This window comes from Ipomoea triloba, chromosome 1 (assembly GCF_003576645.1).
Source record: "Ipomoea triloba cultivar NCNSP0323 chromosome 1, ASM357664v1".
Taxonomy (NCBI): domain Eukaryota; kingdom Viridiplantae; phylum Streptophyta; class Magnoliopsida; order Solanales; family Convolvulaceae; genus Ipomoea; species Ipomoea triloba.
Window position 1 is genome coordinate 2,841,250 of NC_044916.1, and position 16,087 is coordinate 2,857,336.

The 16,087-nt window shown below is 37.0% G+C and overlaps 1 protein-coding gene across 1 annotated transcript; it reads left to right on the top strand.

The window, feature by feature from the left end:
* The first annotated feature begins 253 nt into the window (after window positions 1–253).
* Window positions 254–14,160, top strand: LOC116032491. The gene is made up of 17 exons (XM_031275085.1): window positions 254–859; window positions 1,440–1,554; window positions 1,658–1,868; window positions 2,011–2,248; window positions 2,426–2,588; window positions 2,684–3,003; window positions 7,115–7,500; window positions 7,652–7,773; window positions 7,889–8,099; window positions 8,198–8,434; window positions 11,171–11,938; window positions 12,361–12,474; window positions 12,590–12,711; window positions 12,806–13,016; window positions 13,138–13,372; window positions 13,527–13,683; window positions 13,775–14,160. The coding sequence occupies exons 1-17, from the start codon at window positions 363–365 to the stop codon at window positions 14,099–14,101; spliced, it is 4,434 nt and encodes a 1,477-aa protein (XP_031130945.1). The 5' UTR covers window positions 254–362; the 3' UTR covers window positions 14,102–14,160.
* The last annotated feature ends 1,927 nt before the right edge of the window (window positions 14,161–16,087 follow it).

Genomic DNA, 16,087 nt, shown 5'->3' on the forward strand with positions numbered 1-16,087 from the left:
ATTTTCCGTAATAAATTTTATTATATATACGTTCTTGAACTGTGATATCCCTCGCTCAGCTCATCACAATTAATATGATGATGATCATGATTTGGTTTTGCTTGTTGATGAGCTTCTTCATCAACAACGCTCGTAGCTCTGACCTTATTGTGCATTTTTACTGCCGAAATACAACTTCTTACTCTCCTAACAGCACCTATAAAGCCAACCTTGATTCTCTTCTCTCTAATCTTTCTTCCAATGCTGCTCCAGACAATAATGGCTTCTACCACGCCACAGTCGGCGGCGTTCACGGCTTCTTCTTGTGCCGGGGCGACGTGTCAAGGGACGATTGCCGCAACTGCGTGGGAGAAGCTCGGGAAATGGTGTTGGAGTTTTGCGACTACGAAAAGACGGCTATGATTTGGTTCGATAAGTGCATGTTGCGTTACTCGGAGAAGTCCGTGGTGGGGATAATGGACCAATCCACCTCGTACACGATGAAGAACGAGGATAACGATACTAATCCGAATGCGTTCATGAAGTTTGTGGGGAACATGTTTGATGAGATAGCCACTCAAGCGTCGGCCGATGGTTCCGGGGGCAAGAAATTTGCGGTGTTGGAAACGAGTTTTAGCGCCTTAGAGAAGGTGTACGCTCTTGGACAGTGTACGCCGGACCTGTCTAAGGTTGATTGTCGGAAATGCCTCGAAAACGTTGTTGCATTGTTGCCTCGTTGCTGTTTTGGAGCCGTTGGTGCTAGAGCTCTTTTCCCAAGCTGTAACGTTAGGTATGAGCTCTACCCTTTCTATAATCTCTCCGCCGTGGCAGCGCCACCGGCACCGCCTCCTGTCCCTCCTCCTCCTCCGGCAACTATATTGCTTCCCAAGCCCGCTAACGGCAAAGGTAAACTTGTTCTGGTGATTCTTTAATTAAGAACTATTGAATGCAATATACATAGCAACACTTAGAGTCCGTTTGGAATTCTGAAAAATGTTTTTTTTGGGAAATGATTTTCGAAAAATAACTAATTTTTTGAAAAATATTTCAACGTTTTTGTGTATGGCCGAGAAAACTATCTTTTCATTCTGGCTGAAAGTTAAGAAATTGCATTTTATGGATTTGGTTTAATTTGCACAAATAATTCAGTTTTGAAGGTAAAATCAAATTATGAGTAATTAAGGTCCATTTCAATATGCAGGGAGTAAAGGAAAATCTTCTACAAAAGTGATTGCAGCCTCTGTAGTGTCAATCACTGGGATATTACTCTTGGTTTCATGCTTCTATTTCTTAAAAATGAGAAGAGCAAAGAAGTCCCGTTCTGATGTGAAGGAGACAACTTCTGGTAATGCAGCAATAACAGATTGAATTGGTTGTGATTAATTAGTTATCAATTTTCCTCAATCTGTTCTTTGTAAGTAACACAAATTTTGCCATTTATATTTTTGTGTAGGCATGAGTGAAATTCCAACAGAGGAGTCGATGCAATATGAATTCAGTATTATTGAAGCTATCACAAATTGCTTCTCTCCCGATAATAAGATCGGTGAAGGTGGATACGGTGTTGTTTACAAGGCAAAGTCTAGTCTTTTGATGTGCATATATTATTGAATGTTTGTTTTAGCGAGACTTTGAATTTTAATTGTTGATTGAATATACATATTTTCATGCTGCTCAGGGAAGACTTCCCAATGGGCAAGAGGTAGCGGTGAAGAGGCTATCAAAGGGTTCAAGACAAGGAGCCGTAGAATTCAAGAATGAGGTTGCATTGGTTGCCAAACTTCAGCATAGAAATTTAGTAAGGCTGTTGGGGTTTTGCTTGCACAGAGAGGAAAAGATACTCATCTATGAATTTATTCCAAATAAAAGCCTGGACTACTTTTTATTTGGTTAGTTTCAGATTGGAAATTTAAATAGCTATTATTTACAATCATGGTTAGTTTTTGAAGTAGAGAGATCAAAAGAAAAATTGACTCAAGGCCTTAAATTCTGTTAATTATTATTATTATTATTATTATTATTATTATGCAGATCCAGAGAAGAAACAACTATTGAATTGGTCCACTCGTTACAAGATCATAGAGGGAATAGCCCGTGGACTCCTTTATCTTCATGAAGAATCACGTCTCAAAATCATACATCGTGATTTGAAACCAAGCAACGTACTTTTAGACAAAGATATGAACTCAAAAATATCCGACTTTGGCTTGGCAAGGATTTTTATGGTTGATCAGACTCAAGGAAATACAAGTAGAGTTATCGGAACATAGTAAGTTTTATATATATGTAGTGATGACTAGCATGAACTTAGATTCTGCTATTCAATCATCTTAATTAGGAAGCACTATTAATCATTAATTCTAGCTTGCTGAAGAAATTAAAGTTAGAACAATAGTGCAGTTTTTATTAGATCCGATCCATTATTATTTATGTTTTGATTTTGCAGTGGGTACATGTCCCCCGAATACGTTGTGCATGGCTTGTATTCTGTGAAGTCAGATGTTTACAGTTTCGGAGTTCTACTCTTGGAGATTATAACAGGAAAGAAAAATAGTTCTTTCTCCTGCTCCACGGAATCATCAACTGGAGCTCAAGATCTTATTAGCTATGTAAGTATATATTAGAAACTCCATAACAAAAACTGAAAATCTATCTTAGTTGAAGCAATACATTTTATACTGATATGAGCATGGAACTGATCTAGGCTTGGAAACATTGGAGGGAGGACACAGCAGTAGAGATGGTAGATCAAAGCCTTGGAGGATTGTATTCGAGAAATGAAGTGATTCAGTGTATCCATGTTGGGTTGTTGTGTGTCCAAGAAAATGTGGATGAAAGGCCAACAATGGCGAATGTTGTGTTGATGCTGCATAGTCATTCTGCTACAAGGAGGGCACCTAATCCGCCGACATCTTTCGATGGTGGAAATCATGAGATGACGATTTCCGCAGGACAGGAATTAGCGGAGCAGTCAACCAACAAGTCACCTCCATTGTCGGTGAACGAAGTTTCCATCTCAGAGCTGTCTCCAAGATAGTTCTAGATGTAGAACATTGGAAGTTTTTCTATTATGGGACCTATGGTTTATGGCAAATTATATTGTGAACCAGATAGTCTACATTGTAACGTAGATCATGAATAAATATTCTTTTAATATATTGAAGGTACATTATTTGTAAACTGAAGGTTCATTATTTGTGCACTACTAAATAATGAAATTTCAATACATATATAATATAATGTATCTTTAAAAAATAAATTTTTAGTATATTAAAATTTTACTTTATGTTACTGATCCACCTTACAAGGTATACCGTGGTTTATGGTATAAATTGATCATTTATTTGAGTTCTTCTTTTGTCTTTCAATTGACAAAAAGATTTGTTATGCCCATTTATAATAATGGAAATTGATACTTATTCTCATTGAATTATATTATCAAGTGATGATTTTTCTATCTCTTTGCTAAATGAACTTTTGAATTGTTAAAAAAAAGGGCAAAATAGATATTTAAAAATTATTACTTTCTTTTCCAACAAACACCATTTACAATATTATAATTATAATTTTAAATAAATGCTAGCTACAAAATTAAGAGTTAAACATAAATAATTTATTATTGTAAATTTGTGTTCAACTCTTAATTCTATTACTAGTATTAACTTAAAAGAGTTAACTTTTAAATTGTTATCATCTATGATCCAAGTTAATCATTTATGGTTTTTAAACTTTCAAATTTTAACCAGTTGTGATAGATCCTCTTGGAAAGACCATGACTGGTTAAAATTTAATAATTGAATGACCATGAGTAGTTAACTTGGACCATGAATAGTAATAACTTGAAAGTCGAAGAATCATGAGTGGTCACTTTTAAATTTTAGGACTAAACGTTGCAAAATCAGTATACTCGAGGAACTCAGATATCTATTTGGATTGACTAAATTAATTTAATTATTATGACCCAATAAATTAAATGGACTCAATAATCAATTTTATAATTAGGTCCAATAATAATTTTATCAGTCCAGTTGTTGGTTTAAATTTTCTATGTCTACAACATTACATGATAGTTGACATATATTAATTTAGACTTATTCGTAGAAAAAAAAAATTAAATTGTCTGTCACGTTTAGGAACGTAACGAAACTCGATATCAAAGGTTGCACTCCCGTCGACATCAATTCCTAGCTTTAATTTACACCACAAATGAACAAACTACATCAGTCTCTTCAAGACCTCGTCTTTTAACCCGTAAAACACGGTATACACAACAATTAATAATACAACTCGAGAGAAGAACAAAATCCTTTGACAAGCTAAGTATAGAGTGAAACTAGAACGTCTCCGAATCCCCTATCAGAACACTTTCCTCAAATAATCACTTGTTTAACCATAGTTTTTTCAGCCAGTTGACTAAGAATGAAACAGTAAAATTTATCGTGTTTTTGTTAGATAAAATCTCTAAAATTACAAATCACTTCTTCACAGATTAACTTAAAAAAAATCCACAACATCTCATCTAACTTATAAAAGGCCATAGCCAAATACAAGAGTGATCATCTACGTCTTTGAGGAAGAGAGCATAATTGTACATGTACAAACTACATATAAAAGTAGTAAATTTCGATTTGGCACCACCCCAGAAAGTCCGTAGTTTCACCTTTCAGTTTTCGCGTTAAAAATACTGTGTGTCTTTATTTTTCTCTCAGTTATCCACACTTTATTTGCCCAACCGAATATGTTAGCATCCCAACTGACTACCCCCAGTAGTCATAAAACCAACACACTTGATATTGTAATTACCTATTAATAGTTACAGCATCTTGACGAATTATGTCAGTGCATAACAAACAGAAAGAATCACTGGAGAATTGCAGTGAAGAATTGAGAGGAAAAATGTCATTGAGTTGGTACTGGTTTGTTGTATGTTGTGTTCTGTTACAAGGAAGAGAGCCACATCTTTTTATTATATATGCTGTATTAACCAACTAACCAACTAAAACTAACTAGCAAGGAAAATTACACAATAGTCCTTTTGAAAGCTAGCTACTGGTTACTTCATCACCCCGTAAGCTGGCGCGTGAAGGTCTTGAAGGCCCAGCTTATCATGAAAACTGTCAAACAATGGTTCGGACAATGCTTTAGTAAAACCATCTGCTATCTGCTTGTGTGATGGAATGCTCAGCAGTTTAATCACCCCTTCATGTACCTTTTGCCTCACTACATGACAGTCTACCTCTATGTGTTTAGTACGCTCATGGAACACGTAGTTTTCCCCTATGGCAACAGCAGATTTGTTATCACGGAATAGAGCAACCGGGTTGTTATTGTCTGCATTCAAATCTCTCAGCATGTATAAGAGCCATTGAATTTCACAAACTGTGGAAGCTAGAGCTCTGTATTCAGCTTCAGAGGAGGACCTTGACATAGTGGCTTGTTTCTTAGTCTTCCAAGATACAAGAGAATCCCCAAGATAAATGCAGTAACCTGTTATGGACTTCCTTGTTTCAGTGCAGGTAGCCCAATCTGAATCAGAAAACCCTTGCAGCTTAATGAGAGATTTAGAAGCATAGAATAAACCTTTGCCAGGAGAACCTTTGAGGTATCTCAACACTCTGTGAGCTGCAATTAAGTGAACATCTCTGGGTTTATCTACAAACTGGCTCAGCTGTTGCACTGCATAAGAAATATCAGGCCTGGTATTGGTTAAGTACAAAAGCTTTCCAACAAGCCTTCTAAATATTTCAGGGTTGTCAAGCAAAGAACCCTCAATATTGGTGAGTTTCTGCCCTGTGACACATGGTGTCTTTGCAGGTTTTGCATCTACAAACCATTCTCCTGTAAGATCTCTATAGTGTATTTCCTTTGGCATAGATTAATGCCACTGGAAGTTCTGAAGGCCTCAATTCCCAAAAAATAATTCAGCTGACCAAGGCCTCAAGAGCAATCTTCATTGACCTACTCCACGAGGCGTAATTGATTTCGGATAAAGGAGGCGATACGAGGCCTATGTTAGGGTTCTCCGTGATGTGGAGATACAGAGGATCATCGAAATCATCGCTCCGTTGATTTTGGTTCGCGGAAGTCTGATTGGATGAGGTTCCGGCTCGATCTGTTCGATTCCCGTCTCCGTCTGCTTCCATTACCACCGCTGCGGCGTAGCTCCGGCTGCCGCGCTCTGATACCATGACGAATTATGTCAGTGCATAACAAACAGAAAGAATCACTGGAGAATTGCACTGAAGAATTGAGAGGAAAAATGTCATTGAGTTGGTACTGGTTTGTTGTTGTGTTCTGTTAGGGAAGAGAGCCACAGCTCTTTATTATATATGTTGTATTAACCAACTAACCAACTAAAACTAACTAGCAAGGAAAATTAAACAATAGTTCTTTTGAAAGCTAGCTATTGGTTACTTCATCACATCTGACCTATTAACATCTCACATTTAACTGACTTTTAAGAGAAATCATTATTTTGATCCCTTAATTATTTCTCAATTGTTAATGTACTCTAATTTTCAATTTCAACTAATTTGATTATTGAATAGTTTAAAATTTCGTCAACTATACCCTTCCAGAGACAAAATTGGCGAAATTTTAAAAATATGAAAATCACCATTTTGGTCCATGAAAGGGTTTAATTAACGAAGGTTTAAACAATTCGAGAACCAAATTGTTTGAAATTAAAAACTATAGACTATATTGACAGTTAGGAAACAATTGAGAGACCAAAATTGTGATTAAGTGTACTGTTAAGTGTTAACTTTCGACTAGTTCTGCCTAACAGAGGTTGCTTGTAAAAGTGAAACACCATGAACAAGAAATTAGACTTATTGCAGATGGAGGTCCCAAAAAGTCATTGATTAGGAGTTGAATAGCCAATTAGCCATAGTAGTGTATCTCCCAGAATTGAAATTCCACAATTATTGTTGAGTGACTGGGAAATGTTCTAGCCTCCTAACCATTACTTCTCAATCCATATCTCCATAGTCCATTCTATTCTCCAAAGATTACATTAGGAAAATAGTGTTACAATAATGTCTCCTTTGTTGAGCTCCATTATTCCCAGCGACTCTCCGGCAGGTTTCACTTGCATTATCCTTTGGCTCTGCTTGTTTATGAGCCTAATTAGCAGAGTCACCGCCGAAAATTTTCTTCTCGCATATGCCTGCCCAAATACTTCTACCTATACCCCGAACAGCACGTATCGAGCCAACCTTGATGTTCTTCTCTCTACACTTTCCTTGCATGGCGAAGAACAAAATGGGTGGTACCAGAAACGTGAAACTGCGGTGTACGGCTTGTTCATGTGCAGGGGAGATGTCTCGACCGACGTATGCAGTGAGTGTGTTAGTAAAGCTACCAAAATAATACGGCAGAAATGCCCCTGGGAGAAGACAGCTATAGTTTGGTACGACTATTGCATGTTGCGTTACACGGACAAGAACGTATTCGGGATAAGAGAGGAGGATATTGTCGTCTCTTATGGTTTGATAAATACACAGAAACATGCTGAACCAGGTAGGTTCATGGATTTCTTGAAAAAAATGTTGGATCAAGTAGCCAATCAGGCGGCTAAAGATGAGTATGGGTTAAAGAAATTTGCCACTGGAAAAGCTAATTAGAGTTTTTGCAATTTAGAGTTTTGTAACATCCCTCTTCTTTCCTGTAGAAATGATTGGAGTTTCAGCTGAGGAGTCTTCGCAATATGATTTTGGTACTGTTCAAGCTATTACAAATTATTTCTCTCTCAAAAGTAAAATTGGTGAAGGTGGATATGGTCTTGTATACAAGGTAAATCATTAGCTCCATCAAGATCCATCACATCAATATACATATGTATGTATGTATGCATGTATGTATGCTCATTTTAGTCTATTCTAATTGTTTGTTGATTACTAATACTCAGGGAATACTCCCAAGTGGACAAGAAGTAGCTGTAAAACGGCTTTCGAGAAGCTCAGGACAAGGAGCTCAAGAATTCAAGAATGAGGTTGAAGTAGTCGTCAAGCTCCAACATAAAAATTTAGTAAGGCTACTAGGATTTTGTTCCGAAGGAGAAGAAAAGATCCTCATCTATGAATTTGTGCCCAACAAAAGTCTTGACTACTTTTTATTTGGTTAGTTTCATATCTCAAAATTTTCATACTTCCTTTGTACTAAACTCCGATGGTCTTTGCCCAACACTGGGTGTAATTTGAGATTTTGATATATTCAGATCCTGATAAACAATATCTATTGGACTGGTCAAGGCGATACAAAATTATAAAAGGAATAGCACGAGGTCTATTGTACCTTCATGAAGATTCTCGTCTTAAAATCATACATCGTGATCTCAAAGCAAATAATATATTATTGGATGCAAATATGGATCCAAAAATAGCTGATTTTGGCATGGCAAGAATTTTTAAAGTTGATCAAACTGAAGGAACTACAAACAGAATTGTCGGACATTGTAAGTTATGCTATGCCACTTATGCATCTCTTAGCTATGTATATTTGCACTCCTAGGTGACATTAAACATTTAGGTGCGTTCAATCCATCATCGTTGCAGAAATATTCATTATTTAATTTGAAACACTCCTTTTAGTTGTACTCCTTAATTATACTAATTAGTTGTTCAATGTTGTAGTGGTTACAGGTCCCAGAGTATGTAATTCATGGAGAGTTTTCTATAAAGTCAGATGTTTTCAGTTTTGGTGTTCTACTTTTAGAAGTTATTACTGGAAGAAAAAATCGCTTCTACCAATCAAATAAGCCACAAGACCTTCTTAGCTATGTGAGTAAAAACTTTCATGTTAAATACATTTATTTTCCGTGTAAGTTTATTTTATCGTGTAGATCTTCATATATATATATATATATATATATATATATATATATATATATATATATTTTGTTGGAGTTAATTTCACCAGAAGTCCCTTGTCTTTGGTGGTAATTCCAAATTTAGTCCTAGACCATCGTTTTTATCATTTAACATGTCAAATTATTCTTTTTTTTGACACTTTTAGTCCTTCTCGTAACTTTTCCTATTTTTATTAAGGGCATTTTTGTTTCTTCATTATTTTTCTTTTGTTATTTTTCTGGTTTAATTGGTTTAAGACATTAGGTCTTTGATTTTTAGTAACCATATTTTTCAACTCGTTTTAGTAGTCTTAAACCAATTAAATCGGTTTAAATCTGAAAAATAACAAAATTAAAAAAAAATATGAATAGATAAAAATGCCCTTACTAAAAATAGGAAAAACCATGAAAAAGACTAAAAGTGTACAAAAAATAAGTCTGAGATGTTAAATGACAAAAACGATAGTTTGTGACTAAATTTAGAATTGTCACAAAAATAAAATTAACTCTATTTTGTTGGGAGTCCAGTATATTATGTCATCTTGTTGAACTTATGAGCACCAATGTGATAATGTTGTAGGCTTGGGAACAATGGAGGGATAATTCGCCATTAAAAATACTAGATCCAACTCTCACAGAGTCCTATACTATAAATGAAGGCATCCAATGCATACACATTGGTCTGTTATGTGTTCAAGAAAATGCAGATGACAGACTTACAATGACGGAAGTAATATCGATGCTCAGTAGTTATTCTGGTAGTTGGTTTGTACCTCGTGAACCAGCATTTTATCATGGTGGAAGTGAAAACAGACTCAGAGAGATACAGTTGGAACTGTCCTTGTCCATAAATGAAACGTCAATTTCGGAGCACTGTCCAAGATAAAGAAGACAGACATGAAATTCAAGCATAGAAGGACAAACTGTATATATGTAGACAAAACTGTTGTAAATATTTTTATATTGTGTGGTTATTATCTCAGTTATTATATTTCTGGATTCATGAAAATCAAGTGTTCTTTGGAGTATTGAAGGGTCAAGTTTATTTCTTAGGTGTATGTTCATTTGTAAATGTAACCCTTTGAAAAACATCAATAAAACCTCTTTCATTCTCTCCATTACTCATGATTTTTTCATTGGTTTATGTCAATAAATGGTCAACTTGGCATGCAAGAGAAGATGAGAGAGAGTGGTAGAAGATCATCTGCAACACATGGTTCATAGCATAGTAAGTGGGACCATTTTGCAAACACAACTACAATATCATTTCGATATGACTACAGTTTCATTGGACAATATACACCCAAAAAAACTACATTTTCATTCGATAATATAAAAACAAATGTGAGGCAGTATTTTTTGAGATGAATTGTAGTATCAGTTACGGAGCTCCGTTACGACTTACGACCGTCGTTTCTCCACTTACTGAAACGGTATCGTTTTGTGACCATGGTCCACAATGCATTGTGAACCATGGTCCATCGTGTAACAACTAGCTTTGTGGATATGGTCCACAGGTATAATTTGGGCTAATTAAATTAATTTAATAATTATGATCCAATCAATTAAATGGAGTCAATAATCAACTCTGAAATTAGCCTCAATAATAATTCTATCCGTCCATTTATCTGTTTCAAATTTTCTATATCTACAACATCACATAATAGTTGACAATTATTAATTTAGACATATTCGTAGAAAAACAAATTGTCTGTGACGTTTAGGAACCAAACTCGATATCAAAGGTTGCACTCCTGTCGACATGAATTCCTAGCTTTAATTTCCACCACAAATGAACAAACTACCTCAGTCTCTTCAAAACTTCGTCTTTTACCGTGTAAAACACGGTATACAAAACAATTAATAATACAACTCGGGAGAAGAACGAAATCCTTTGACAACTATGCAGTGAAACTGGAACGTCTCCGAATCCCTTATCAGAACACTTTCCTCCAATAATCACTGAATTATTAGGATATGATCGATTGTTTTTTAATTTAATTTAACCATAGTTTCTTCAGTCAGTTGACTAAGAATCGCACACAAAAATCTTATCATATTTTTGCTAGATAAAATCTCTAAAGTGACAAATCACTTCCTCACAGATTAACTTAATAGAAATGTACAACATCTCATCTGGGTGGGTATTTAATGGAATATTGAATAAATTAAAGTACAAGGAAGCTATTACATTTGACCAACCTCAACTCCTGTCTACTCCTTCCTTCACGCTGTTCCTACTACACGACAATAAATAAAACAACCAACTGCTACCTATCCTAGTAATGTAATAGTGATTATAATTATATACTCACAACATGATGATAATGATTTTGTTTTGCTTGTTGATGAACCTCGTCGCTAAAGGTAGATCTGATAATTTTGGTATGCGATATCACTGCGTAAACACAACTACTTACACTCCTAAAAGCACCTATAAAGCCAACCTTGATTCCCTTCTCTCTAATCTTTATTCCAATGCCACCCGAAACAATGGTTTCTACCACACCACAATCGCCGCCGCCGGCGCTTCCAACGACACCGTGCACGGCTTGTTCCTGTGCCGGGGCGACGTCTCCACCGACGATTGCCGGAGCTGCATCGGAGAGGCCCGTATAAAGATATTGGAGCTTTGCACCAATGAAACGACGGGTATTGTTTGGTACGATAACTGCTTGTTGCGTTACTCGGAGAATTCCATGTTGGGGATAATAGATGTATCGACTTGGTTTACCGCGAAGAGCAAGGATAACGATACTCGACCAAATGGGTACATGCAGTTGGTGGGAAACGTGTTGGATCAGATAATCTCTCGAGCATCCAGTGGTTCCGACAAGAAATTCGCGGTGTTCTCGGATAATTTTAGGGTGTATGGTCTTGGACAGTGTACCCCTGACCTTTCTAACGTTGATTGTCAGATATGTTTCAGGAATGTTATTGATATGCTGCCTCGTTGCTGTTTTGGAGCCGTAGGTGGTATAGCGGTTTTCCCAAGCTGTTACGTTAGGTATGACCGTTACCCTTTCTACAATCTCTCCGCCGTGGCAGCACCGCCACCGGCGCCGCCTCCACCACCACCGACTATGATTCCCAATTCCGCCATTAGCAAAGGTAATTAAACTTAAACTTGATATGGTGATTCTTTATAAATGTTGGGTGGAGGCCTGTGAAGGACAACACCATGACTACACTCATCTAATAAGTGGTATTAAAGACTGGTCACAAGCTTAAGGGAAGAGAGATAAGAGGAAAGAGAGAAATAGGAAAATAAAAAATTTTAAAAATATTTGACTATTAAAAATTTAGTTAGGACTTAGGAAGACTTTTTTTTTTTTTTTTTTTGAAGGAATTAATATTTTAAAAAAATGATTTCTTTAATACCCAAACAGGTGAAAATCTGAAAATGAGTCATTTATCGAGTTTCTAAACGGTTCCTAAATCAAAATTTGCACAAATTCTGTATTCCTAATTCAGTTTTTAAGGTATATATATAGAATATTATGAGTACGGTCCATTTTGATCTATTGATGCAGGGAATAAAAGAAAAGTGACTATTGCAGCCTCTGTTGTGTCAATCACTGGGATATTACTCTTCGTTTTATGCTTGTGTTTCTTGAAAATGAAAAGAGCAAAGAAGGCAGCTACTGGTAATATAGTACCAGATTACCAATTTAAGTTCCTCAATCTTTTTTTTTTTTTTTTTTTTTTAAATATCCTCAATCTGTTCTTGTTAGCAATACAAATCTTTTTGCCATTATGTAGACATGACTGACATTCCAACCAAGGAGTCAGCACAATATGATTTTAGTACAATTCAAGCTATCACAAATTGCTTCTCTCCTGATAACAAGATTGGTGAAGGTGGATATGGTGTTGTTTACAAGGTCAAGTCTAGTATTTTAATTAATGTGCAAGATTATATTGGGGGTTCATTTTGAACTTTTTGTATTGATTATTTTATTTGTGGTGCTCGATCAGGGAAGGCTTCCCAATGGGCAAGATGTAGCGGTGAAGAGGCTGTCAAGGGGTTCAACACAAGGAGTTGAAGAATTCAAGAATGAGGTTGCATTGGTTGCCAAACTTCAACATAGAAATTTAGTAAGGCTATTGGGATATTGCTTGCATCGAGAAGAGAAGATACTTATTTATGAATTTGTTCCCAACAAAAGTCTTGATTACCTTTTATTTGGTTAGTTTCAAACTAGAATTAAAATAACTTATCTTTCAAATTAGAGATTTTATTGATTGAAGTAGATATATCAAAATAATAACATAACTTTGGGAATTAAATTTTGTTAATTATTATGTAGATTCAAAAAAGAAACAACTATTGAGTTGGCCCACTCGTTACAAGATTATAGAAGGAATAGCCCGTGGACTCCTTTATCTTCATCAAGATTCACTTCTCAAAATCATACATCGTGATCTGAAAGCAAGCAATGTACTACTAGATGGAAATATGAACTCAAAAATATCAGACTTTGGACTTGCAAGGATTATGGTGGATCAAACCCAAGGAAATACAAGTAGAGTTATTGGAACATAGTAAGTTAATTTAATTTTCACAAATGTATGCAATATCAATTGTGAATAGCATGCACTTAGATACACTATCATTTCAGGTAGTACCATTAACCATTCTTGACATAGAAACTTAGAGTAGTAGTTGTTCGATCTTGTTTGATTTGATGTTTTGCAGTGGATACATGTCTCCCGAGTATGTTTTGCATGGCTTGTTTTCTGTGAAGTCCGATGTTTTCAGCTTTGGAGTTCTACTTTTGGAGATTATAACCGGAAGGAAAAACAGTTCTTTCTCCATGGATTCAACTGGAGCTCATCAAGATCTTCTTAGCTATGTGAGTATATTAGAAAATCCACAACAAAAACTATCACTGTTAGTTGAAATAAAGCACATTATATTTTAATTTAAACTGGTTAATGTTGCAGGTTTGGAAACATTGGGTGGAGGACAGAGCATTAGAGATGGTGGATCAAAGTCTCGGAGGATTGTATTCGAGGAATGAAGTGATCCAATGTATCCATGTTGGGTTGTTGTGTGTCCAAGAAGAGGTGGATGAAAGGCCAACAATGGCGAATGTTGTGTTGATGCTCAATAGTAATTCCTCAAAAAGGAGGACACCTAATCCACCTGCATTTTTCAACGGTAGAAATAATACGATGATTTCTGCAGGACAAGAGGCGGATCAGTCCAGAAGAAAGTCACTCCCATTGTCTGTGAATGAAGCTTCCATTTCAGAGCTGTATCCAAGATAATTATATATGCATCAATAGATCTTACAAGATCTATTTGTTGTACACCTAAATCAATACTAATGTCCATATTGTCAATGTCGAGTCTTCCCAATGTGGCAATGTGTGGCGTAATTGTCTAAGTTAGTGGGATCTATAAAATACCAAGCAAATTAGTACAAAGCACAAAAGTAATTGAGAGACTTGCCTTAAATTTCTATCCACTCCTGTGACATACAAAAATATGGTTAATCAATAAAGTTACACTCGATTCTTACCCAACTCTCTGTCTTTCCTAGTGCAAAAATTAATAGGTGTGTTCTAATCCATTTAAACATCAATCATTGAGAGAGGAAGTCATTCACATTTAATTCGTAACGGTCACTCCAGCTCACCCGATTAACCGACTGACTAGCTGACCGACTGTTCCTAACCCTCGATTCATAGTTGGGGGAATATAGTTATAGCCTCACCAGGCCTCAACACCCTTCCCTGGTGGTTATAGAACGGGGTTGGTGGGGTGCATTGTGTCACGGACTCGTTTACCCCTAACGATGTCTCGTGCGGCCTTGACTATATTTCACCTCTAATAGTCAAGTCAGCCTCGTTCCTCCCTCGGAAAATATACAAAGTAAGCAATGAGATGGCTACGGAAATAAGTTAGGCAAGAAGCTAAAAGAAACACTCGAACTTGGTAGGGAACTTGTAATACTTCTACACTTTATTCTACACTTGGATGGTTTTTTAGATTCCTTGGATTGGTTACAAATGAGCCCCCTTGAGGGGTATTTATACCCATTCCACCTCCTCAATGGATGGTGGAGATCTAAATAATCCTACGGCTAGAATTAATTCTCTAGAATCCTCCCTAACTATCTTTACACACTTGAGGATTCCATAAAGTTCTAGAATATTCTATGGTTTCCTACAACCTCTAATATGACTCTAGATCATTCTAGCAATTATGGAAACCTATACACAACCTCTAGAAAAGTCCGAAAAAGTGTAGCAAACCTTGGCAAGATGTCCCACGCATCTCGGAAATGTGTAGGAAAGTGCCCTGCGCGTTACATCCTCCCCCACCTATTTCGGCGACGTCCTCGTCGCCTTGTATGCCTCCAAGCGTTTCGGACGTGCCATAGATCATCTTTGCATTCCCATGCTGCCTAGTACTCGGATAGCCTATTTGTCTTGCGCACCTCTTCAATGTCTTGTTCGAAAGACTTAGTCATCACATGTGGTGCTCGTGTTGGTATCCTCAAGGAATCGGCCTTCTTGACCCATTTAATAACTCTCATGGCCGATAGATGTGATCCTCCTTTCACCCATTTTATGGGGCCCTCGGTGGTTGGAATCATACATGTAGCCCCTTTCTTCAGAATGCACACAGTGTTAAACGATGGCATTGGGATGGCTGTGGCTTGTTGAAGAAAGTCCATCCCAAGCACAATCTTATAATCGTCCATGGGTGCTACGGAAAAATTCACTTGGCCCTCCCAAGTGCCTAAGTGTAGCCTTACGCCTCGCGCTACGCGGTTAAGCGGTTGAGCTCTCGCATTAGCGGCCTTGAGCCAACCTTCCCCCTTCGTCCAACGGAGGCCGAGTCTTCTAGCCTCATCCTCGGTCACGAAATTATGTGTAGCACCAGTATCCACTAAGGCTTGAGTGGGTTTACCATTCACCAATGCTTCCACGTACATTAGTCCCTTGCTCGAAGTCATCGCCGTTGTTTGGGCTTCCAAGGCAGTGAGGAGTTGTAGCGATCCCATCCTGCTCACCTCCTCTCCCTCATGAATCTTGGTCTCTTGTTGTTCCACCATGGCCGAAAGGGAACCAAGTTTTGGACAATCCTTCATAAGATGCGGCCCCTTACATATGTAACATGCTAGCTTCGGCATGAAGGCATTCTTCCTTTCCTCATACTCCCTTCGTGCGAAGCCTCTATCCCTAGTCCCAGTTGGTGGCTTTCTTTGGTTATCCCTCGCTTGGCCATCGTGCTGCTCTCCCCCA

Excerpts from the sequence above, each read along its gene's own strand:
- LOC116032491 (XM_031275085.1), top strand. The coding sequence starts at position 363 with ATGGTGTTGGAGTTTTGCGACTACGAAAAGACGGCTATGATTTGGTTC. Across the intron at positions 7,501-7,651 it reads ACAGAAACATGCTGAACCAG|AAATGATTGGAGTTTCAGCT; the intron begins GTAGGTTCATGG and ends TCTTTCCTGTAG. Across the intron at positions 12,712-12,805 it reads GATATGGTGTTGTTTACAAG|GGAAGGCTTCCCAATGGGCA; the intron begins GTCAAGTCTAGT and ends GTGCTCGATCAG.